Below are 24,316 nucleotides of genomic sequence, written 5' to 3' on the forward strand. Positions count from 1 at the left end.
CTTGTAAACAGGGTAACCCCTGCTGTTTGCTTGTTCTTGTAGAGAAACTCCCCCTGTAATATCTCGATTAGCATTTTGTGCACTTGAGTAGTGTTTTGCTCAGGCTGTAAATAGGCGTTCATTGTGAATTATACAATATTCAATTTACATATAGCTGGAGAGATAACATATTATCCCTACATACATTTCTCATTGATTAGGATGATCAGTGATGCAGGCTTTCAATAGAGACCTTACATGACACCTTTTGATAAACTATTTTGTAGACCAAAGGGATTCCTGTAACCCTATGCACCCCTGTTACTTCTGCTAATGGGCACCAAGAGGTACCTCGGTCACAGTTTTATATCAGGTAATTATGTATTTAGACAGGTTTTTAAAAAGTCCGATGACATACCTAATATATTAAGATTAATACAGAAGATCTGTTCTAATCCATATATTAAAATACGTTTTTCTCTTTTACTTTACCCTGATGCATAGAGACTGTTTTGGAAGATGTTAATACAAATTAGTGATGCAGAATTGTATGGAACCCACGTCCAAGTAGACATGCATCTGTCTCACGTGAGCCATCACAATTTGTTGTTCTTGCTGGCATTCTCAGGAGAGACTGAATGGGTGAGGAGACCAGAATGCCCTCTCACATCTAGAAGGGATCCCTCCAGAATAGGGGTGATGCACATAGGTAGGGCAGTGTGGAAAAGCTACCATTTCCAGAACCACTCCAGATTTTAACAGGACTCCAGTGGAAGCAGTGATATCACAACCTACTGACAGTGAAATTCATCAGATAATATATTTGACAATTTTTTTCTGCTATATTATCAGCCATGGTAGTGAGTTACATTAAAATAAATAAATAAAAAGTGAATTGACAACATTAAATGTAAACAGAGTGAACATTAAGTAGTACACAACTGGTTTTTTTTTAAAGATATTATTATTACTTTAAATTATATGGAGATGGGGCCAGCACAAGTGTTTTTTACTTTGGTTATTAACTTACTTTTCAGGGTAGTAGGTGAAAAATAAAAAATGCAAACCTTGTTTGTAGTTTGCTTCTAAGTCCTCAGCATACATGCCCCAGGATACAGCCGCTATCCTTCCAGAGGAAGAGATGTGGAGGCTGAGCAGGATTGCCTTTGCTTGACAAAAAGCACTGCCTGTGCTCAGGGAATGCCTCCGCGGCACTTCTTGGCTCAGGGTTTGAGCAGCTAAAGCTAGTCGTTGAGCCCATGTCTCTTTAATGGTATGGTAGATCAGTGGTTTTCAACCAGGAGAACGCATACCCTTGGGGGTACACAGAGATCTCCCAGGGAGTTCATCTAGATATTTGCCTAGTTTTATAGCAGGCTACATAAAAAGCACTAGCAAAGTCAGTACAAAGTAAAATTTCATACAGCCAATGACTTGTTTGCATTGCTCAATATACTATACCTTGAAATGTAAGTACAATGTTTATATTCCAATTGATTTATTTTATAATAATATGGTAAAAATGAGAAAGTAAACAATTTTTCAGAAATAGTGTGCTGTGACACTTTCAATTTTTGTCTGATTTTGTAAGCAAGTAGGTTTTAAGTGAGGTGTAACTTGGGGGTAGGCAAGACAAATCTGACACCTGAAAGCGGAACAGTTGTCTGGAAAGGTTGAGAGCCACTGTGGTAGATGATTAGGCCACAGGATGAATAGAGCTGATTGGGAAATTTTTGACGAAACAGGTTTTTTAGTCAGAAAATGCCAATTTCTCAAAATCAAAAATTTTGGTGAGAAAGGGTCAGTTTTGACAAAACTTTTTATTCAAAACAAAAGAGAGACTGCCACGCATCCCAAAATAGCCAATAGCTTGGTGGTTAGGGTTAGTAGTTCCCTAGCCACCAGGCTATTGGCTGTTCTGGACTGGGTCTCACTCCCCGATTGGAGCTATTCCACTTTGTCTAATTAAATGTTTATTGGAGCGGGAACATGAATCTGGTGAGTGCCCTAACTTTTGGACCATAGAGTTAGTCTCTCTCTGTCCCTGTGAATATAGAATTATTTGTGCCCTAACCACTAAACTACTGGCTATTCTGGGATGGTGCGCACACTCTATGGCTTTTCATGAAAAATATTGAAAGGTGTTCATTTTGTTCCAAGAAGAGTGGAGAAAATTTTGAAATGTCAATTTTTGTGGGATAGGAAAACTTTCCCCTCCAGTTCTAATGATGACTTCATTTTTTAATGATTCTTTCAAATCAACAATTAAAATTTAGGGGAGATATTTGTAACTTGTAATTCTTGCAAGTGGAAGTTGCATAGCTAATGTCTTTTCCAAGGTTTCTTTAATTTAATGTTAAGGGGATTCAGTAGGTTTTGCTATACATTATTAAAATGAAAATCTAGGAGCTGCCACAGGAGGTGTAGGGGGGTGGATAGGAGCAGAGGGGGAGGGGGTGAGTTACCTTGTTTGTTGACTGTAGGCTGTTTTGTTGTTTCACCTGAGGCACCAAGAGGGAAAGAAACAACCAAGAGGCCTCAGGCAGAGGGTTGAGCTCTGGTCCACCAGAAAGACATACCCCACAATGCCTGCTGGGGTGGGGGTAATTGGACTTATGTATGTACACTCCCCATACAGCTCTACCATGGACAGATTTGTGATAGGTACATGAGCTGTCTAGAGAATAGTGGTGAGCTAAGTTCCCTGTAAGCCGCGCGGCTGCTCAGCAGCCTATTTAGTGCCACACAGGTGCTCCGGGAACCCGGTTGGGAAAGGGGTGCACCTTCCCTAGTCCCCAACCTGACGTGGCTGGGGCGCCCCTCCCCTGGCCCCAACTCTGCTGTGGCCAGAGTGGCCCAGGGCATGGCCAGGGCGGCACAGTTGGAGCAGCCCCAGGCATGGCGAGAGCAGCATGGCCCAGGTGTGGCTGGGGTGGCCCTCCCCTGGCCTGGACCTGCTGGGGCAGGGGGAGGGGTGCCTATCCTGCAGCTTGAGCCCCAGAGCTGCCACTGCGGGGTGAGATGCCTCTTCCTCCAGCCCAGGTGCTGCTGCGGGGAGAGAGAGCTTGGGGCAAAAGACACTTTCAGCAATTTGAGATTGGGTCAAAATTCATGGGGGAATCAGGATGTTGCGTTACCATCCCCATGCATTACTGCCTCCCCATGGCTTCCAGTGCAGCCTGTTAGGACTTCATGCAAACACACATGCTAGTACAGACTGGTCAAGAATTCAACAGCCACCTCACCCATTCCTGGAATATTTCTGGACTGCATACGAAACTCCAGCTGTATTTCGGACAAATGTTTTCATAACTTGTAGGCTCCATGGGCTACATTTAGCTTAAATGGACTACATTTGTAAGTGGACTACGTTCCACTTCCGTCCCCACATACGGTTCACTGTTTACATGAGGCTTGTTAAACCATTGGGGAGGAGTGGGATGGCACAGTAACAGGAAAGGCAGTATAAGCTACATATTTTTAACATCTCTCCACATCATAGCAAGAATGTGTGAGCTTCTATGAAAACTTTTTAAAAATGCTTGTTCCACTGTTTCTACTTCCTGGTGTCCATTTTATATTCCAAAGGGTGCGGAGGGTTCCTAAGCCGCTAGCATGCAGTCTGCCATTAGCCACAGCTATCTGTGGCTGGTAATAACTTCTGCATTGGTTCATAATCCAGAAATCTTTCCCATTACTATATTAGTAAAAACACAGATGTAGCTAGAAACCTACCAGGCTCTGGGACAACTTCTGCCTCTTCCAATTCTGTTGTCAGTTCAATGGCGGGCTGCTTCTCTGGGGAGACATCAAAAAGCTCCTCCAAATAAAGACCCAGGATGTACTGCAGCTGCTCCAGCATCAAAGCCTCCTTTGGGAGTGTCATAAACAGATAGCTAAGGGTTAATGTCTCTTTCACCTGAAGCACCTGACCAGAGGACCAATCAGGAAACCGGATTTTTTCAACTTTGGGTGGAGGGAATTTTGTGTCTGAGGTCTTTGTTGTCTGTCTGCCTGCTTTCTCTGAGCTTTGGAGAAGTAGTTTCTACTTTTAATCTTCTGTTTCTAAGTGTAAGGACAAAGAGATCAGATAGTAAGTTATATGGTTTCTTTTCTTTGGTATTTGCATGAATATAAGTGCTGGAGTGCTTTGATTTGTATTCTTTTTGAATAAGGCTGTTTATTCAATATTCTTTTAAGCAATTGACCCTGTATTTCGTCACCTTAATACAGAGAGACCATTTGTATGTATTTTTCTTTCTTTTATATAAAGCTTTCTTTTAAGACCTGTTGGAGTTTTTCTTTACTTCAGGGAAATTGAGTCTGTACTCACCAGGGAATTGGTGGGAGGAAGAAATCAGGGGAGATCTGTGTGTGTTGAATTTGCTAGCCTGATTTTGCATTTCCTCTGGGTAAAGAGGAAAGTGCTTTTTGTTTCCAGGACTGGGAACGGAGAGGGGGAGTCACTCTGTTTGGATTCACAGAGCTTGTGTCTGTGTATCTCTCCAGGAGCACCTGGAGGGGGGAAGGGAAAAAGAATTATTTCCCATTGTTGTGAGACTCAAGGGATTTGGGTCTTGGGGTCCCCAGGGAAGGTTTTCAGGGGGACCAGAGTGCCCCAAAACACTCTAATTTTTTGGGTGGTGGCAGCAAGTACCAGGTCCAAACTGGTAGCTAAGCTTGGAGGTTTTCATGCTAATCCCCATATTTTGGACGCTAAGGTCCAAATCTGGGACTAAGGTTATGACAGGGAGTGGTTTCAGGAACAGTCATTTTGGTAGCATCATATGGTCCTATACTGGATTCAGAGGTGAGAAGGTCGCCATCCTGGCTGACAAGGCTGTCATGAAGCTCTGGTGGCTCTGTGCTTGGTGCAGTACCCAGCACGTGGTCAAACCCCTCATAAAAGAGGCTGGATGATGGCAAGTTCCCAGATGTGCAGTTCTCATCCTGGCTTTCCGATAGTTGGTCTTGAGCCACTTAGTCCTCTCCCTGCACTGGGCATGTGTATGGTGAATCACCAATGCTGCCACCTTCTCTATTTCCTGGGATGCGTGGTCATTCCTGGAACTCTAACTTTTTGCTCACCTTGTACCAGAGTTTCACCAAAATCTGGTTGTGCTCCTGTGATCAGGAAGCAGTGCAGTTGGCAAAAGACTTCTGGTTTGTGGCCATTGCAAAAACAGGAGAAGGTTCAATGTGTCTGCAGCTCTGCAGTCAGAATAAAATGGAAGGGTTAAACACTGGGCTACTGTACTTGAACAAAGAGGGTTGCTTCCGTTTCCTGGGCGTCAACTGGCTATAGAGAGGATAAAGAACACGTGCCCATGGAATTGTGAGATAGCATTGTGAGACTGTCAGATCCCAAATCTAGAGGAGCCAGGACCAAGATGTATCATAGTGCAGAAGATGGAGTTTGGGCCTGAGCTGCCATGGGGCCAGACTCAAATCTTCTACCCACTGTAGAGTCCTGGGGGCCAGTACCCAGGCCTAAGTCAGACAGAACTGTGTGTAGGTAGAAGTGGGATTTGGGCTTGAGCCTGAGTCTAAACCTGGGCTTACATTTCAGTGTAGACATACCCACAGGCAACTTTAATTCTAGTATTTCCTGACTTCTGAGTATTTGAATGGTCTTGCAACTTGGATGTTCTTCTAAGTTAGTGTGTGTTTTTTTGATGTAATAGTCTATAAATACAGCTTGTGCTGCATTTGCTCACTTTGTAAATGGAAGATTCCCTAATGCCTGGGACATTAAAATGACTTCATTTTCTGCTTAGCAGTTGGCAAATTTAAAAGGTTTTTTTTGTCATAATAAGATAGTATTTAATTATTATGGCTAGTGGCATACAGCCAGCAGGAGACTTGTGTTTGGAGAAGCATCAGAGAGCTTATGTTTCACTTTCAGAAGAATATTAATGCAAAAGAAAAAGACAAGGAGTTCCTTCCAGCAGATCCTTATCCACATAAATGAAAGCACTTGAAAAGTTGTAGTTGTAGTACAGCAGTTGATATTATGATCCAAACATTTTAATAAGCGGGTTAGAAATAATGTTGGTTTGTACATTGGTTGTGAATTCATAATGCTGGAGACTGTTCCAAAGACTAGATGCAGGGTATGTGTTTCTCAACCACATTTTTTCTTTAAAAGTACCATACTCACCACACTCGGAGCTGTTTCTCTGGTTTCTGTTGAGGCCATTAGAAAAATATGGAGGTTAAATGTGTATAGTCCATAAATTTAAAGGTTCATCCACCTAGTACAATGAAGACCCCTTAAATTCTTAGCTGGCTACTGCACAAAGTATACTTATCTGTAACTAGGTATTCACTGTGAAGGGTTTCAACATATGACACAGAAGTGACATATAAGCAATGTTCAAGTGGAAAGTAAAGATTGTAGGGGATTCTTAATGCCCAGTCTCAGTCTGATCTAGAAAGCAAAAGCCCAATAAAACAGCAATGAACACTACAGAGCTAGACCTAACTGCTTTCTTTCCTTCTTCCTTTCCCACTCTTTTGCATTTTGCTACTTTTAACTTGCAATTTAATTTGGTGAGAAAGTAAAAAAAAAAAATTAATTCACAAAGGCTGTTATTCTGCTTTTCCTGAGGAAAAAATATTAGTGCTCAGTTTTTGTGTATTGAACTACAGGTGAACGGGCCTCAGATTAATCTAGCTGCATGCTTATATGACATTCAGCACTGTATTACCTGAATAGTGCAAGTTTCCTTATCAGTTTGTCAGCTACTCAGTATTTCATTAGTCTGATGTAGGGTTATTTTCTTTGTTCAACAATATATAATTAAATACTCCATAGAAGTGAATGTATTTAAAGTCATTTTATTTTTCGAACTAGCTTAATGTGATATATTTATTTTACTGGACTCCATGTCTCTTTAAAATCCACAGTATTCAACATTTTAAGATATCTGCCTTACTGTGTATGAAAATAACTGTTCTATAATTTGTTTTTATTTATATTAACTCCATGTAAAATTTTAACTGTTAAGGTAGAAAACTTGCACATGGGTAACTCCATTCACAAAAACATAATATAAATTTCAGTAAGGAACAGAAATACCTTAAGTACAAAATATTTTCAGGCATAAATATATACTGCTTATTATGGCTTTGTTGTATGTTTCACAATAACACATGGAGAGTTAAGATTTCTGTGTTTGTCTTGGCTGTTGAAAATTAATTTTAGAACCTCTAGATTTTTATAGTATCCTTAACAAGCAATTTATTTTCACTTTAGTTATAGTCACCATTAACTGATCATGGTAATGACTCATGTTTCTTTTTTCAGTGCCCCATGTGTGCAGTATAACTGAGCATGGTTGTGCTCACTTCTGTATTAACACTCCTGGCTCCTACATGTGCAAATGTAAACAGGGATACATTCTGAACGCTGACCAGAAGACTTGCAGCAGTAAGTTATCTGTTCTAACTTCTTCTTTTTTTTCTCATTCCCATGATACATGCAAACTCTCACACCTTCAATGAGGGGAAAAGAGAGGACTCAAACGAGCATAAAACCATTGGAGATCTTCAAAACAAATTAGATGGGGCAAAGCTTTGCCTTTTTTTTGGTAAATGGAAAAGCTCTTGTGAGCCCTTCCAAAGCCTGTCAGCTTTAAGTTAATTTTTAAAAACTATAGCATTGTACTGCAGCAAAGTGAAATGGTATTTATATTTGTTGGTGTATGAAAGCCAGAGGTCTTGGAAAGAACCAAGACAGGAACACAATCATTTCCATACCAGCTCTAACCAACAGTCCATCTTGTCCAGTATCCTGTCTCAGGTCATAGCCAGTACCAGATGGTATGGGAAGGTGCAAGAAACCCCTCAAGGGACAATGATGAAATAACTTGAGGGGAAGGTTCTTCCTAACTCCTATCTAAATCATGAGGTTTTATATACTTTCAATAAACGGTTTAATTCTTCTTATCTAACATAATTGTGGATGTTCTTGTTATTCACATAAATGGCTAATATTTTTTTTAATCTAAGCAATTAGCCTGCATGATGCTGTATAGCAGTGGTTCCCAAACTTGTTCCGCTGTTTGTGCAGGGAAAGCCCCTGGCGGGCCGGGCCTGTTTGTGTACCTGCCACGTCCACAGGTCCGGCCGATTGCAGCTCCCAGTGGCCGCAGTTCGCTGCTCCAGGCCAATGGGTGCTGCTGGAAGCAGCAGCCAGTACATCCCTTGGTGGCGGAACAGGTTTGGGAACCACTGCTGTATAGTAATGAGTTTCACTGGTTAATTATGCTTTGTGTAAACAGTATTTATTTTTATCAGTTTTACATCTGTTGCCTTTCAATGTAATTGAATATCAAATTGTTCTTATATTATGTGAGAGGGTAAATTAGAGGTGCCTAATTTACCTTCTCTGTACCATCATCCATTTTACATATCCCTATCATGTTGTTTATTATGTGTGGTACCATCCACTATGCGCGAGGCACATGTTCACTCTTAAACATCTCCATATTAAATGAAACAGTCCTTGTCACTCCAGCCTTTCCTGATATCGAAGTCTGTCAATGCCTTCTATATCTGCTATCTATCTTCTAAGAGAGGGGGATCAGAACTGACTACAGTACTCCAAGTGAGGGTACCAATTATTTAAAGATAATATTATATTATATTTGACCCATTCTTTGTGCACCCTATCATTTTGGGCTTGGCTACACTGGAGAGTTGCAGCACTGGTGAGGGGTTACAGCGCTGCAACACAGGATGTGGCCACACTTGCAAAGCACAGCCAGCGCTGCAACTCCCTGGTTGCAGCGCTGGCTGTACACCTGGTCTGCCTCGGGTGTAGCGATTCCAGCGCTGGTGATGCAACGCTGGTCAGCAAGTGTGGACACCACCAGCACTTTTATTGGCCTCCGGGGTATAAGGAGGTATCCCAGAATTCCTGTCCACAACAAACCAGACGAATGGCTGAACTCCGATCTCGTAGCTACTTGCTAAAAAACAAACACAGCTGCTCTGTGCTCCAGTGAGCGAGCCAGCGAAGGTAGGAGAATTGCTTTGGAATGTTCAAAGCTGTTTGCTTGAGGAGAGAGAGGGGAGGGGTAATGTTGAGCAACTGTTTATGTGGTCTGATGGCTATTTAGGAGTGCATAATTAGCATTTAGTGAATAAGAGACAGGTGGGGGAAAGGTCAAAACTTTTAAAATGATTGAAGGTAGGCACTGTGTATCTTCCAGTCCTTAGAACTTGCAAGGCAGGGAGCTGAGAACAGTGTCAGCTCCAAAAATCCACTCTGTCTCTCCCACGCTCCCTGTCACATTCCACCCCACCCCCCCTCTTTTGAAAAGCACGTTGCAGCCACTTGAATGCTGGGATAGCTGCCCACAATGCACCAGTCCCAAAAGTGCTGCAAGTGCTGCAAATGTGGCCACACTGCAGCGCTGGTAGCTGTCAGTGTGGCCACACTGCAGCGCTGGCCCTACACAGCTGTACGAACACAGCTGTAACTACCAGCGCTGCAGAACTGTAAGTGTAGCCATGGCCTTTGTTTGCTTTTTTGACTACCCTTCCACAATGAGATTTTATCTGTGGGGTCTCCCCTTCACTGTAACAAAACTTTAAGAATAATACTTTATACTTCTACAACTTCTTCCACCCAAGACTCTCAAATTACTTTGCAAATATAATAAACTAAACTTCACAGTACACCCATGTACACTTTGTATTACTTCTCCTGCACTCTCATGTTACACATGGGGAAACTGAAACTTAGGAGTTACTTGTTCAAGCTCATGCAGCATATAGGTATCGAATCTAGATCTATTGACTCCTGTTCTTGTGCTATCACATTGTTCCTTTTGATAAACATCAATTCCAAAATGTGGTTTAAATTACTCTGCTCTCCCAGTTTCCCTGTCTCAGAAAAGAAGATTAGAAAAGGAAGTCTGAGACTTGCTAATTTTTTGGTCATGATAACATCAGATAATTTATCTATTCCCTCACTCCTTCCACAGCTCATCATTTTCACAGAACAAATGTGTTTTTGAAGAAATATTCCATATTCCCCGGCTTTCTAGAATAGATCATAGTTCCTGAAAACTGGTTGAAATTCAGCATTTTTATTTTATTTTCTCTTACTTTCACACTGTTATCCCTCTCTCAAAAAATTAAACCTGATAACTGAATTTAATTGCTATTCATTTTTGGATAAGATCCTTTCTTTATTAGCTCTTGCTGTTTTCTATTATGTTATACGCTTATGTATTGCTAGGAACTCAACTGGAATTGCAGATTCTGGGCTCTGGGTGTGTCTGTTCAGCATTTTGGAGCGAGCCTCCTAGCCCTGATCAACGGAATTAGGCTAGTGGGGCTCTCCCTACCATTCTAAAAATAGCTGTGTAGACAGATCTTTGAAGTTGCATTGTAAGCCTTCCTTGGCCAAGTCTGTTGACCCAGGTAGGAGGCTTATTCCAGAATGCTGTGTAGACATATACCTTATTCTGCTTTCAATCTTTAGTGGGACTTCAAAGTTGTCAGTTGGAGTTCTGTGTGCGAATCACTAAGGGGAGCATTGCACAATGGCCTTTAATGTGTTAGTATTTCCACTACTGTTTCTGCAATAACATTCTTTAGAGCCTAGTTTCTCCTCATCCTGTTCTTCCTTCCTCCAGCTGAGATTCAAAATATGCAAGATTAAATTTTGCGTTATTCTCCTATACTTTATCTTAAATACGTTTTCTTGTTTTTCCATATTTGCTTGCTTGCATGAATGCATGCATTCATTCATTCATCCATCCATCAGTCAGATGACACTTGGTTCCAGTTAGCTAAACTCAAAAGTGAAATGAATTATGTAGTCTGCTTTCAGGATACTCCCTGCTGGACATATTTTTACATCACCAAACAGTTTGAGGCAAACAGCACTGTACGTGCTGGAGAGATCAAGTATGGAAAGAGAAGATGTGTTGTACATTTGGTGTTAAGTGCATTGGTAGAGTTGTTTGTGGGAAGCTCATACAGACTCTGACCTAGCTATTGCTGTTGGCCTCTGATTTTCACAAGCACACACAGACAAAAACACAGTCCCTACCTGACCTTTGTGCAAAATAAACCTCTGTCATGTTTACATTTAGGGCAATACATTATCAACATGTACCAGATGTATTTATCTAAGTTTATAAGTTTAGTTTTCCATTCTTTCCTGCATAGTTTCCTTATTTAGATATTTTAACACCTTTTAAAATTAACAAATAGGAAGTGGTGAATAGTTGTGTTAGGAGAAGAGGATTCAAAGAGCAGCTGGTGTATTTCAGAAGAATTGATCCTTTGTTTTCTTTATTGTGTGCCGTTCTGCTGTGAAAATGCAGCAGATTAGTGACTCTTACTGTTGAGAGCTCTTAAATTAATTTTAGTCACCAAAGTTTTACTGACTTTAATGCAGACTGGAAAAGGTGGTAGTTCCCCTGTATGTATGGATGTCTTTTTGACTCCTGTATTTGATACATTTCATCATGAAACTGTTAAATTAACGTACAGTTTTCACAGAATAATTTCCCATTAGAAAGAAGATATGGGCTCATCTGGCCCATTGGTGTCCCTTAGTCCACTTCACCCCTTTGACTAGAGGTAAGTATGTATTCTGCAGGTCTTCCAGTCAGGGTACAGTCCTGGGGTAGGTCTCATTGGGGACACCTCTGTGTTGTTCCTCTTTGCTGGTGCCGCAGCTCCTGCACTGCTCCTAGTAGTACACTGTTCCCCCTGTGCTTGGGTGGTGTCCGACTCAATAGTCAACTCTGGGGCAGCTGTAACGTTCCATGCACCAGCTCTCATAGCCTAACTGCCTTCAAATGATGCACTGCACCTATGACACCTAACCCACTCTTGAGCAACAGTAATCCCAAATGCCACAAACCTTTTCCCTTGTTCTGCTGTCCTATGACTGCTCAGCACATTCACCTCAGCAACAGCATTTGTAATTTTGAGACCATCCATATAAACTTGCCTGCGACAAGAATTCTGGTGCCTAATTACAAAAGCAGCAGCAGAAGGTAAGAAAATAACTTTTTAAAGGAAATCAAGAGAGTAGAACATATCTTACTGCATGTCAGCAGCTAACAATAAAGTGTTCAGAAATTCTCAAGATTTCTCTAGCATGTTGTGAAAAGTCATAGGTCACTGTGTGACAGACCTGTACCTTGTGGGTTCATAAAATCACTGACTAATGTCTATGTTGCTTTTACATTATGTTGAAATATGCGGGAGAGAATGAGGGAGAGCTGTAGTCTGAGCAGGGGTGTGAGGCAAGAACTGATTCTCTCCATGTCTTCAGACAAATCACCTAACCTCTATGCCTCACCTTCCTCCTCTGAGTCATATATTGATTCCACTGTGTTTGCACCCTTTTTTTCCCCTTAATGTTTCACAGATATTTGCACAACCAAGTATTGGTCCTATGACTGTTTGAGGGGTGTGAATTTTGGCTCACTAACCAAGATTTGTTTAATCAAGAAGTAAAATGTTTTAGAACTAAACTGAATTTTGAGGGAATAGAAGTAGTTTGTAAGTGTTATCTTATCAGGGAGCAGGAAAACAAAACAAAACAAAAAGGAAACAAACATGATTTTCATGACCAATCACATAACTTGAATAGTGAATTATGACTATTTACTAATCAAGTCCGTACCTGCTGTAATAGTTGGAGAGCAATCCTTAGGCTGGGATTTATTTCTATTAATTATTTGTCAAACAGTTTTGAACAACTGAAATGACTGTGGCATTTCACAAACCGAAGCACATACAAAATTAATTGTTCATGAAAAATAATGTAATTGGCAGAGGCTCCAAAGAGTGTTCTAAGGATGAATTAGTTAATATTTTTTCCCTTCTTTGTTAACAGTTATGGAGGAGGGTGGGAGCTGAGGTGGATATATTTATGGGCAGTTCTATGGTTATATTTATTTTGTGATTTTTAATTTATGAGATAAATGCCCGGAGGATAGTCACCTTTAGTTGTCTTTTATACATTTGAAGAAATAATAAATATTTGTAACATGCTTTGAAGATGAAAAGTGCTACTGGTATATAAGTGCTAAGCATTATTATCTGTTCACTCAGGGTACCTAATACGTTTATAAATATGTAAATAGCATTAAATTGGTTATAACTGAAAGGTTTGGGAGCCTTCCATTGGAGAATCTTGACATTCTGCATTACACTGAAGTGATTTAACTGCATTGTGCTTGGATTATACATTTCTCTATATCTATATCTATTTGTATGTGTTGCAGGCTACCCATTGTGTTGTCCTTTTGTGGAGAAGCAAACTGTTATTTCACAGCATAATATTTTCAAAACAGTATCCTAAACTTTGAAAAGCATTAATGTCCTGTATATTAGTTTCTGGTTTTACTTTCTGTTTCTAGAAAAGAACTGTTTTAACAAACAATGTTCATATTTCATTCATTTTACATTATACTTGTTTATTTAAATTAATCCCTCACATTGTTGTTGAGCTATATATAGATCATCAAGTTTATATGTCAAATGTATTAAATTAAGCAGTGTAGCTGATCTACATTTTTCTATTGAAATTTTACATAAAAACAAAAAGCCTTTTTTCAAGATTTTTTATTTTAGAAATTTTCTGTGTTTTGTTTGACAAAACTGAAAAACACAAAATATAGGCCTTTTTCTCAGTTTTTGGTTTTTCTATTTATTGGTTTCCTTTTCCTTTACCCTGTCCCCCTTTTGTCAGTGGCAGAAGGGAAAAGGAAAAAAGGAGAAGTAGAGGGAAGGAAATAAATGAAACATTAAGTTCAGACACCTGCAGAAGTTTGTTTTTGGTTTAAAAAAAATTTTTTTTTCGACCAGTCCACAAGGGCATGATCCTGCCCCATTCAAGTAAATGGGAATTTTGCTATTGATTCAGTGAGTGCAGGATCAGGCCCCTAAGCAGTATATGATCGCTCTTAAGAGCATAAAATTTTCAAACTTTGCCCAGGAAACATGTGCTCTTGATTAGAATATGTCATTCTCCGATGACTTATTCATCTCTCCCTGAATGGCATTTTCAATATATAAATCTATGCAATATAGAAGGTAAAGGAATCTCATAGTTATGTGATTATTTTTTTGCAGCCCAGGACCTATGTGCTGTGGAGAAACATGCCTGTGAACAGATCTGTGTGAACACACCTGGGTCCTATGTCTGTCAGTGCTATGATGGCTATGGGCTCGATGAAAATGGAAAGAAGTGTATCAGTAAGTATTATCTTAGAAATTCCCATTGACACACAAGCCAAAGAGATGGGAGACAAGTTTCAGTTCTGGGCGGCTGGTTTTTGGAGGGGAGAGAGTTTGACACAAACAACCTGATTAATTTTGTTCCAATCTCATTGACTTCTGTGACCAAATTTTGCAGTCAGGATAACTTAAATAGTATGAAAGATTTCTACTTTTTCAGTACAAATAAATGTACAGTACAGTCACAAGCCTTGATAAATTCTCCTTTCCCACACAATTTTTAAGCATAACGTATTGTATATAGATTTGTTGTTAGGGGTTTTTTTCAATGAACTTTGAAATAGCAGAAAAGTGAAAAATTGCCCCAACTAATTTCACATAGGGTTATGCTGGCATTTTGAAATCAAGTACCTGATTTTTTCTATTCAGAATCCATGTGGGTTGTCAGCAATGCATTGGATGGTACCATTTAAACGGGTATCATTAAAAAAAAACAAACAAACTCTGACTGCTAGTAATACTACTCTAGAGTTGCTATCTCTTCAGGTAGGAGTCAGATCCTGGGAAAATCTGGGAGAGGGTAGACATTCCTTGAAACATCTGTTTCCATGCCAGGGTATGCTGAGGAGGTTTTCCACATCTGTTTTCAAGGGGTGGTACTAAAAGATGACTATGTAGTGGTTTGTTGTGTGAGAATCTAGTCATGGGCGGATTTTGGGTCGAGCATTCCACCTCCTCCCTTCCCCGTGGCACTGCCCCCCCTCCCAAACGGCAAGCCTCAGGGAGGCAGCCTTAGTGTGCTATATAAAGAGTTCTGCAGAGGAGACAGGAGACTGCTCTGAGCTTATGCCCTTGAGGCAGGCAGGGAGTCAGAATTTTGTTTATAAACAGAGTGATTAACCGGTGATTAAGATAAAGAGCTGTTAGGATGTTTCCTAAAGTTAAATATCTGTTCCAAACTTGGTGAACTACAAAAAGTAAGTAGCCTAAATGATAGAAAGTAGTAATAGGGGAATCGGAACAAGTAATGCAGGAAGTGCGGCTATGCCAACGAGACACTACCCCATGTCCTGTGTAACTGCAAGCCCCATTCCAGAGCCTGGCAGCTGCAACATAACACCATCCAGAATTGCCTAGTCAGAGCCATCCTGCCACCCATAGGGAAGGTGGCTGTGAACTCCGCCATCCCCTGAACTGACAGCCAACTGCAACCGGACATCGTCATCACCAGTGAGGACCAAAAGAAGATCATGATGGTGGACGTCACAGTGCCCTTCAAGAACAGGACCCCGGCCTTCTGCCACACCCACGCTCGAAAGGTAGAGAAATAGGTCCCTCTAGCCAAAACCTTGAGAGCTAAGGGTTACCAGGTTCAGACACATGCACTGTTCATCAGAGCCTTAGGCACATGAGACTACAGTACAATAATAAGAGAGTGTTGAGAGAATGTGGAATCGATCAGCTCTACGCTCGGCTGATGTGGAAACTCATGGTGTTAGACGCCATCAGGTGGTTGAGGGCCATCTACGTAGAACACATCACTGGACATCAGCAATACCAGGCGAGATGAGATGGCACGCCAATGAGAAGCAAAATCGGAAAGTAACCCAAATACCTCCCTGATGGATTGTATTTTCTAAATGGACAACCTACCCTAATTCTCAATTACTGAGGGATAATCTTCACTCATTGCTATATTTGCTTTCCACAACCAACTCTGTAACTTTTCATGAGTGATGTATCCGAATACTTGAATACTAATATCTAAACTGTATTCTTAAATTTATTCACCTAAATTTGGGTTATTGCTGATTATGCACTTTGTGTCTTATGACTTTAAAAACAAACTTTGTATTTGTGGATAATCTAAACACTATACCCAGATGTACAGCCACTCTTTTTTCTTAACCTGTGTACTATATAATTTTTTAACATTAGCTTTAATAAAATTTTCTACTGTTGTTTCAGTTGTATTCAAGAGGTAGTAACAAAGTTACTCATATGCTTCTTTGAGAAGATAACTGATCTTTTAGACAAAGGAAATGTGGTAGATATAATCTATCTGGATGTCAGTAAGGCATTTGATATAATTCCATGTGAGAAATTATTAGTTCAACTGGAGAAGATGAGGATTAATATGAGAACTGAAAGTTAGATAAGGAATGATTAAAGGGGAGACTGCAACAGGTCATTCTGAACGGTGAACTATCAGGCTGGATGGAGGTTACTAGTGGAGTTCCTCAGGGATCAGTCTTGGGAGCAACCTTATTTAACATTTTTATTACTGACAGTGGCAAAAAAAAAATGTGTGTATGCTAATAAAATTTGCAGATGACACAAAGTTGGGAAGTATTGCCAATATGGAGGAGGACTGGAATACCATACAAGAAGATCTGGATGACCTTGTAAACTGGAGTAATAGAAATGGGATGGAATTTAATAGTGCAAAATGCACGGTCATGCATTTAGGGATGGACTAACAAGAATTTTTGCTATAAGCTGGGGACTTATCAGTTGGAAGTTACAGAGGAGGAGAAAGACCTGGGTGTATTGATCGATCACAGGATGACTATGAGCTATCAATGTGATGTGGCTGTGAAAAAAGGCTAACATGGTCCTGGAGTGCATCAGGAAAGATATTTCCAGTAGAAACAAGGAAGTGTTAGTATCATTATGCAAGGCACTAGTGAGACCTCATCTAGAATACTGCATGCAATTCTGGTCTCCCATGTTTAAGAAAGATGAATTCAAACTGGAACAGGTGCAAAGAAGGGCTGCTAGAATGATCTGAGGAATATTAAACCTACCTTATGAAAGAAGACTCAAAAGAGCTGGGCTTTTTTAGCCTAACCAAAAGAAGGCTGAGGGGAGATATGATTACTCTCTATAAATATATCAGAGGGATAAATACCAGGGAGAGAGAGGCTTTATGGAAGTTAAGCATCAATGTGGCCCCTAGAACAAATGCATATAAATTAGCCATCAACAAATTTAGGCTTGAAATTAGGCAAAGGTTTCTAACCATCAGAAGAGTGAAGTTCTGGAGCAGCCTCCCAAGAGGAGCAGTGGGGGAAAAAAACCTAACTGACTTCAAGACTGAGCTTGATAAGTATATGGAGAGGATGGTATGACAGGACTGCTTACAATAGCATGCAGCCCATCGTTGACTGCCCGTAGTAAATATCTCCAATGGCTGGGGATGGAACACTAGATGGGGAGTTACTACAGTGAATTCTTTTCCTGGTGGGTCTTGCCCACTTGCCCAGGGTCTAACTGATCACCATATTTGGAGTTGGGAAGGAATTTCCCCCCCAAGTCAGATTGTCAGAGACCCTGGGGTTTTTTTGCTTTCCTCTGCAGCATGGGATATGGGCTACTTGCACGTTTAAACTAGTGTAAATGGTGAATTTTCTGTAACTAGCTGTCTTTAAACCATGATTAGAGGACGTCAGTAACTCAGCCAGGGTTTAGGGGCCTATTACGGGAGTGAATAGGTATGGTTCTGTGGTCTGCAGGGTGCAGGTAAGACTAGATGATCATGATTGTCACTTCCGACTTTAGTAAGTGTATCTGAGTAAGAATACACATTGCAATTTTAAACCTAACCAGTGTCTCTTAAGTGACTTGCCATAAGATGTCAGAACATATTAGTATTAGAGCTGCGTGGGTCTAATATTTAATTTTCTTTCTTGATATAGGAATTAGATCAGTGCTCGTGTCAGATAATTTCTAAGTTATTATCTGCAAAAACCCCTAGCGTTTTCAGTTACGTAGCCCCTGGAATCATGGTGAAAGTTGCCCCTTTCCCTTCAAAAAACCCACTGAAATGGCACCCCTGTGGGCAGGCACGGAATTTGCACCCCCCCACATGCACATGGCCCCGTTGGCCTAACTGGAGCTGCCCCCCCAAATATAGACAGGACAAGTTCCAGGCACCAGCCGAGCAAGCTCGTGCTTGGGGCGGCATTCCATCCAATCCTAGGGTGGCATAGCCGCCTTTTTTTTTTTTTTTTTTTTTTTTTGGTTTTTTGCCCTGCACTCTGGTGTTTTTTGTTTTTGTTTTGTTTTTTGTTTTTCTTCTGTTTCGCTGACTTTCAGTGTACCGCTTTAGGGAGCGGTGGTGCAGAGGAGAGGAGCGCCCTGCTCGGAACAGGCTGTGTGGTTCGTCTGCCCCAGCTGGTGCCATGTCTGCAGCAAGCCTGGCAGCCTGCGTTCTTCCCTCCTCACAGACTGACGACTTTCAATTCACCTGCAGGCGGGAGCGGCGCAGAGCCCTCCCAGCAGGTGGCGCAGCAGGAGGGGCTGAGTGGCAATCACCCCAGCTGAAGGAAGCCCTGGCCACCTCCCTTCTCTCCCCCCCAACCCCCCCACTAGCCAGGGTGCGCACTCTGCTGCCCGAGGCATGTCTGCAGCACAGGGAGTCCCGCTAGCCAGAGTGCAGCCGGGGGAGGCAGCCGCGAGCCACCAAGTAATTGGCACTGAAAGTTTGTGGTTTTTTTGTTTATTTTTTTGTTCACTGCTCCGGCCTCCCTGCACCCTTGTTGTGTTTTTTTTGTTTTGTTTATTTGGTTGGTTGGTTTTTTTTGCTTGGAGCAGCAAAAAAGCCAGAACCGGCCCTGAATATAGAAGTCAAGCCACACCTATGAATCAAGTCTGTCTGTAGAATGAGTTGGCTAAGCTTAGTTCCCTGAAAGGAACTGGGCATTCTGTGCCCCTAATTCATACCATTGGCAGTAAAGAAACACACATAGGCCCAGGGTACTGCAAGATGAAAGCTAGAGAATGAAAATTCAGGAAAACAAATATTAAATGTGAAACACAAACTTGTCCTTAAAACTTTGTAAATAACTCATTCTTCACTTCTTCCATACTTATACCACAGTATGTTTTAGAGTAATCTAGCTCTGTAGGCTATTTTCCTTCTCACAAGCCTTCCTTCCTGGTCTTGTATTTCAAGAGAATGTCCTGTTCTGGTATCTTCTGTTGAAGAATAAGTGCCAGATGGTTGCCTTTCTCTTTCGGGCCTGGGTTCAGGAAAGCGCTTAAGCACATGCTCCAAATTAAGTTGAAATTAATGCGACTTAAGCAGATACTTAAAGTAAAGCATTTGCCTAAATGCTTTCCTGAATTGGAGCCTAGGCCCCTACACACAGTCCCACCACAATTCTTCTCAAGTTGTAAGAAATAAGTTTCCACAGCTGTACCTTCTTTCAAGCTAAATTCTTGCCAGTTTAAAGCCCCATAACACAATGTAATCTGCATCTTGACTGCCCACTTAAGTAATTTCTTAGAATGCCCTAGAAAGCAGGACGTTAGTTCAGTATGTAAAACAGGTAATTGCCCATACCAGTGGGCATTTTTCATGCCATTTCCCATTTTGTTTTTTATGAGAGCTATGGTTTATATGCCTTTTGCAGATGAATCAACTGTGTGCCTAGTCCTTTGAAATGTTTCAATTACACTTGATCTCATGATTTAAATATGGGAATACTTACTGCCTCAGCCTTCTTCTTAGCTCATTGTTTTGTTTTATTTTCCTGGATTTGCAACTTTTTGAAGATATAAAGCATATGGGTTTATTTTCACCCATAAGCAGGTGTGGTTCAGATTCATGTCTAGATTTTCAGAGGACATTCATCTGTTTGTTTTACAATGAATGCATCAGAATTATTTCATGCTACGTAACTGATGCTTCTCCATAGGTCCTAGGACTCAAGTACCATTTTATGTTCTTGTCCTCTGAAGTTGGATTCTTTCTAGCTGGCCTCCTATATAGAATAGGTCATAGAATTTTACCCAGTTACCCCTGTATTGAGCCCAATAACTTGTCTGACTGAAGCATATCTTCCAGAAAGGCCTCCAGTCTTGATGTGAAGACATCAAGAGAGATAGAATCCACCACTTCCCTTTGTAGTTTGTTCCGGTGGTAAATCACACTCAGTATTACAAATATATGCCTTATTTCTTACTTGAATTTGTCTGGCTTCAGCTTCCAGCCATTGGTTCTTGTTATGTCTTTCTCTGATAAATTAAAATGCCCTTTATACCCAGTATTTTCTGCCCAAGGAACTTATACAAGATAGTCAAGTCACCTCTTAATCTTCTTTTTGATAAACTAACCTGATTGAACTCTCTAAGTCTCTCCCTGTAAGGAATTTTGTTTCCAGACCTGGTATCATTTTTGTGGCTCTTTTTTTGCACCTTTCCAGTTTTTCAACATATTTTTAACAATGTGGTCACCAGAAATGGATGCAGTATTCCAGTATTGGTCTCACTAATGCTGAATACAGAGGGCTAGTGGAACTTGTGGATATATATATTTTTAAGCACATAAAAGATTCAATTTAAGTTTCTCTGAATCACAGAATATCAAGGTTGGAAGGGACCCTCAGAGAGTCATCTAGTCTAACTCACTGCTCAAAGCAGGACTAATCCCCAGACAGATTTTTGCCTCAGATCCCTAAATGGCCCCCTCAAGGATTGAACTCACAACCCTGGGTTTAGTAGGCTAATGCTCAAACCACTAAGCTATCCCTCCATTGCCAAAGAAAGGTGGTCACATTAGCTAACCTATATAACCCTCTATTATCATCACTGTTGTCCTCATCCTCCCTCACTATTTCTTCTATTGTTTATTACATCTACTTATAACATCTTGTCTTAAACTGGATTATAAATTCTACAAGGCAAGGACTGTGTCTTTCTTTGTATTTTTATAGCAACTAGCACAATGGGGCCCTGATCCTTATTGGGACCCTGGGGCACTACTGCAATACAAATATAAATAAATACACTTGCTTCACTAGAGATTGTTTATAGGTTCTATTCTGATGTCAGCTCCTATCCTTTCTTTAATACACAAAAAATACGTTTTTCTTATTCAAACCTTAGTACATTTCTATGTAATTTCTTGCCTCAACATTCTAGTTGTTGTCTTGTCAGTCTCTTCACCACTTCTCCATAATGTCTTTAATGTTTTACACAGAACTAAGCTGCATCTTTAATTTTTCATGTTTTTCCCATTTCATTCCACTAGTGCGTTGGCTTCCTTTGAAATGGAGACTCAAGTTCCAAATTCTCTTGGTAATGTTCAAAGCATTCATATCCTCATGATCTGGTTCGGACTTGTATTCCTTCTTATGTCTTGCATTTTTCTTCTGACCTAAATCCACTCGATCTCTCAAGTACTGCTTACTTATACTTATTTTGGTGGAATCCTCTAACTCATGCTATTCATCCTGATGCCAGTGCTGGCAGGTTCAAATGTAAACGCAGAGCGTTCTAGTTACACTTCTATTTGTAGATTTTTTTTTTTGCATCATATACATGATTTATCTTTTAACTTTTTTGAATCCCTGCAATACATATTCATGGATCAATATATGATCATTAATAATGTTTCCATAAAGTGTTAAAACTATGTAGAAATCAGCCATTCTAATTTTTTTTGCGAAGAAAAGAGTGATTGGCTAACTTGCTATTCCTATTAGCAGTGGATCTGCAAGAACTGATTTCTGTGATTTGAGCAACTTCAGACTTTAAAATGGATATGTTGTTATGAAAAATGTCCTGCTTCTGCAAATGTCATCAAGGATGCATGCTGATCCCTGGTGGAAAATCCTGTAAATGTGAATATGTGTAGTATTCAATCAGGACTATAACTCCCAGTTTTCGTTAGTCTATATTAAAGTATCATTCATTTTTGTGGATAGTATTTACTAGGTAAATGATTTATTACAAAATAGGCATGATCAAAGGAGAAGTCTGATGCACTGTGTATTTAAAGATTTACAGTCAAATTTGTCAAAATGTGATGGCTAAGATGTTACTTCCCTAATACCAATGAAAAGACATAAAAATAATAGAATCACACAGGGAGTTAAAGTTGCACACTACACATCTTTTCCTACAAACCTTAGCTCCCCCGCAAGCATAAACCCTCAGTAACTATATTAGCCTTACACAGTATCCTGATTGGCAAACAAGCAGATATAACTACCAATTCTAGATGGAGACTTCGGGTATGTCTACACTACGGGATTATTCCGATTTTACATAAACCGGTTTTGTAAAACAGATTGTATAAAGTCGAGTGCACGCGGCCACACTAAGCACATTAATTCGGTGGTGTGCGTCCATGGTCCGAGGCTAGCGTCAGTCTCTGGAGCGTTGCACTGTGGGTAGCTATCCCATAGCTATCCCATAGTTCCCACAGTCTCCCCCGCCCCTTGGAATTCTGAGTTGAGACCCCAATGCATGTTGGTGCAAAAACAGTGTCGCGGGTGATTCTGGGTAAATGTCATAGATTCATAGATTCATAGACTCTAGGACTGGAAGGGACCTCGAGAGGTCATAGAGTCCAGTCCCCTGCCCTCATGGCAGGACCAAATTCTCTCTTGACCATCCCTGATAGACATTTATCTAACCTACTCTTAAATATCTCCAGAGATGGAGATCCCACAACCTCCCTAGGCAATTTATTCCAGTGTTTAACTACCCTGACAGTTAGGAACTTTTTCCTAATGTCCAACCTAAATCTCCCTTGCTGCAGTTTTAGCCCATTGCTTCTTGTTCTATCATTAGAGGCTAAGGTGAACAAGTTTTCTCACTCCTCCTGATGACACCCTTTTAGATACCTGAAAACTGCTATCATGTCCCCTCTCAGTCTTCTCTTTTCCAAACTAAATAAACCCAATTCTTTCAGCCTTTCAGTAATTTTCCACTTCATTTATCTAGTGCTAAGAGAATCCTGCCTCCAGAATCCTCTAGCAAGTTCAGACATACCAAGCCATATCAAACTCCTGCTTGCCACATTTATTCACATCAGTCACAGCAATTCATAATAATTCAGCACTGTTCCAACAACAGGCATTGAGCTAAATAGGAATCACTACTTGCTGAATTCTCAAGTACAGAGTGTTCACCTGGTTTAAACCCAAGGTAATGATCTGCTCAGTCAGGCAAAGCAGAGAGCAGAGTGCCAATAAAGCAGCATTCCCTGCTGTGGCTGATACATAGCACGTGTGGCAGGGAATACAACACTGCAGAATTCTGCATAAAACATTGGTTTCATTACAGGTGCTGACATTCTTTCTGCTCTTGATTAAGAGGATGAAGAGAAGGATTTAATGGGACACACATGGGTACTATTAAAGGGGCAGAGATGGTTCTCCAAGATATCTCAGCACCTTAACCATAGCAAGAGGAAGTGGTAAAGAGCAGACCACACAAACAACATCTGCTGGGCCCAGTGAGTTATTCAGGCCCTCTTCCTATTTAGAAAGGTTTACATTATCCAGTTAAGGAACAGAAACAATACCATCTAACTTAGGTGACCAGTTATACACTTAAATATTGATACTCAAAGGAATCCTCACTGCTAGCAGTTCACCAACAGCGCAGAGAATGACATTTGTCCACTCCACATTCGTTGAACAAAACTGAAAAAATCAGTCTGTTCATGGACAACTTGGGCCAAGGAAAAGGTTAAATCTGCAGACCAAATCGTGTGTTGGGAATTAGTCACCTGGCTCTAGGTGTGGTGCCTGTAGAAGCCTGTTAACTCTGTTCCATATTCAGTTAGAGGAGCTACAGACTACCTCTTAGGGGTCTTATTAACAAGGAAACAAGACAGCCCAGGACCATGTTGGAAAGGAAACTGGGTCTTCTGAATGGCCTGCAGGCCAAAAGACCATCCTGTGTTGACTGCCTCTTTTCAGATGAGCAAAAATCTTACAATAAAATACATTCTTCTGTTAAACCACATTCTTTCCCCTCTTGGGAGAGTGATCTTTGCTTCCGGGGGCTGCTGGATTCATTCTCCTTTCTTTCCTGGTTCTACTTCTTAGTCTTTTCATGGATATTTAACTCCACGGCGGATTTAATATCTCATTTACTAACGGAAATCTTGTTGGAAAATATCTATTTTGAGCAAGTACCACTAATAGCTGGTGTAAAAGAAGATGAAAAGAATAACTAGTGAGACTACCAACACAACCCAGCAGGGTTAACCCTGCCTAGAGCAGGAGTTCTCAAAACAAATTTTTTGGTGGCCTCAGAGTGCGGCCACCAACTCTTGCTGGTGACCACTCTGACAATTTTTCCTAAAATACTT

At 40.7% G+C, this 24,316-nt stretch overlaps 1 protein-coding gene across 9 annotated transcripts in view; it reads left to right on the forward strand.

Annotated features, from left to right (window-relative positions):
• MATN2 (matrilin 2) overlaps positions 1 to 24,316 on the forward strand; it is a 114,868-nt gene that overhangs the window by 44,530 nt on the left and 46,022 nt on the right. For all 9 annotated transcript variants that reach the window (XM_030553534.1, XM_030553533.1, XM_030553536.1 and 6 more), the window contains exons 4-5: positions 7,289 to 7,411; positions 14,098 to 14,220. In XM_030553534.1, the coding sequence (XP_030409394.1) occupies positions 7,289 to 7,411; positions 14,098 to 14,220 (246 nt within the window). The remainder of the gene's footprint in view (positions 1 to 7,288; positions 7,412 to 14,097; positions 14,221 to 24,316) is intronic.

This window comes from Gopherus evgoodei, chromosome 2 (assembly GCF_007399415.2).
Source record: "Gopherus evgoodei ecotype Sinaloan lineage chromosome 2, rGopEvg1_v1.p, whole genome shotgun sequence".
NCBI classification, from domain to species: Eukaryota; Metazoa; Chordata; order Testudines; family Testudinidae; genus Gopherus; species Gopherus evgoodei.